The following is a 1,379-nucleotide window of genomic DNA, read 5'->3' as shown; positions in this document are numbered from 1 at the left end:
TCACCTACTATTGTCTTCGGCACCCCAGTCCTGGTGGTAGTCGCTGTGTTGCTGGACAGACCAGCAACAGTTGCACAAGCTATTACTGCCATTATCGCACTGTGATGCAGACCAACAGCCTGTCTGATGCCAGTGTCACAGCTCAGCTTCGTGTCTACAGTTCCAGAGATGACACGCCTCTCTCTGATGATACAGTTGTCTTCACTGTTGCATGTAGCTATTTTCCCCTCAACAAGCCTGTTCTTTTGGAGGCCATTCATGTTTATCTGTATTCCAGTAACCCAATGCAGGATGGATATGACGAATTTCTGCCCAACATTCCAACTTATGTTATGGGCCTGGGCATCATTCGCTTGATCAGAGACATTACGGCCCTCAATAACAACAAGCATACAATGCTGGAGGTCACTGAGCATGTCTGTGATGAGAAGAAGACATCTACTTTTGAGTAAGCCAAGCAGGTGCTATTGTCCGCAGTTTAATTCTCACAATTTTTTCAGGGCCAACTTTAATGGATCCACCTCTTGCTAGAGCTGAGTCCCATTGCCAACCTTGCAGTCCACTGTGCAGGTACTCAGGACTTTTCATGACATATGCCATGACAGCATGCTCACTGCTGAGGTTGAGAGTCTCACATTTAATGCACTCCACACTCCTCCAGCTGCCAACAGAGCTGGCACTGGATTTCCTTCTGCCATGCCTCCTTCTAAAAAGTGCAAGTACAATGCTTACAGGCTTTCTTTGTGAGTCTGACATGTCCTCCACAGCTCCACCTGAAGATCACTTACTGAGCTCCATTCTAGGTCTGCCAAAAGTGCTACTGGCAATGCACTTATCAAAGCTGCACTGTTGGCTGCCATCACAGACTTTGCCACATCTTCTACTCCTTTGGGTAGCAGCTCAGTTCCTAGCAAAGAGTTGCCTGTGCCCACGGTGGGCATTCTTGAGCCAGGAGAAGTTGTTAGAGGTGTCAGTGCTGTTTCAGCTGCTGTGCGTGCTCTTAATGATCACAAGCAGCCTGAGAAGGAGGAGACCACAGCTCCTTCTGCCAAGGTCATAGGAAACAAGAAATCTCGGAACTAATAAGCAGTTCTCTCTACCATTTTATGTACTGAATATTGTTGTCGCTCTCTGTGTGATTGTAGTTTTATATGATGTATACATTGCACTTGCCACTGTGTCTGTACTGCTTGTGTGTTACAAAAGAGGCTTCAATGGTGTCCTATTGCCAGAAGCTAAAGTTCTATATGTATGTTCTGCTGCTGCCCCATTTCTGCTCAATGTATTTAAAGAGGTCAGTCTCTTGCACTGCATGCAAACATTGTGCTAAGCTATGTGTGCTACTGATATCATGACATACTCATTTTATTGCCTCTTTC

General features: G+C 46.0%; 2 protein-coding genes across 2 annotated transcripts; both read left to right on the top strand.

Annotated features, from left to right (window-relative positions):
• Window positions 1–32: 32 nt before the first annotated feature.
• Window positions 33–452, top strand: PHACADRAFT_97642 (uncharacterized protein; the record flags this gene model as incomplete). Its single annotated transcript, XM_007396506.1, has 1 exon — window positions 33–452. A coding segment is annotated over one exon (420 nt), but the record flags the coding sequence as incomplete, so codon positions are not given.
• Window positions 453–696: 244 nt separating this feature from the next.
• PHACADRAFT_196292 (uncharacterized protein) lies at window positions 697–1,083 on the top strand (the record flags this gene model as incomplete). The annotated part of the gene is made up of 2 exons (XM_007396505.1): window positions 697–743; window positions 804–1,083. 2 exons carry the CDS (start codon window positions 697–699, stop codon window positions 1,081–1,083), a joined length of 327 nt encoding a protein of 108 aa, XP_007396567.1.
• Between the last annotated feature and the right edge of the window lie 296 nt (window positions 1,084–1,379).

The sequence above is a fragment of the Phanerochaete carnosa genome, assembly GCF_000300595.1.
Source record: "Phanerochaete carnosa HHB-10118-sp unplaced genomic scaffold PHACAscaffold_6, whole genome shotgun sequence".
In the NCBI taxonomy this organism is placed as follows: domain Eukaryota; kingdom Fungi; phylum Basidiomycota; class Agaricomycetes; order Polyporales; family Phanerochaetaceae; genus Phanerochaete; species Phanerochaete carnosa.
The sequence above is the reverse complement of the archived record's forward strand: the minus strand, read 5'-3'. Positions and strand labels throughout refer to the sequence as shown.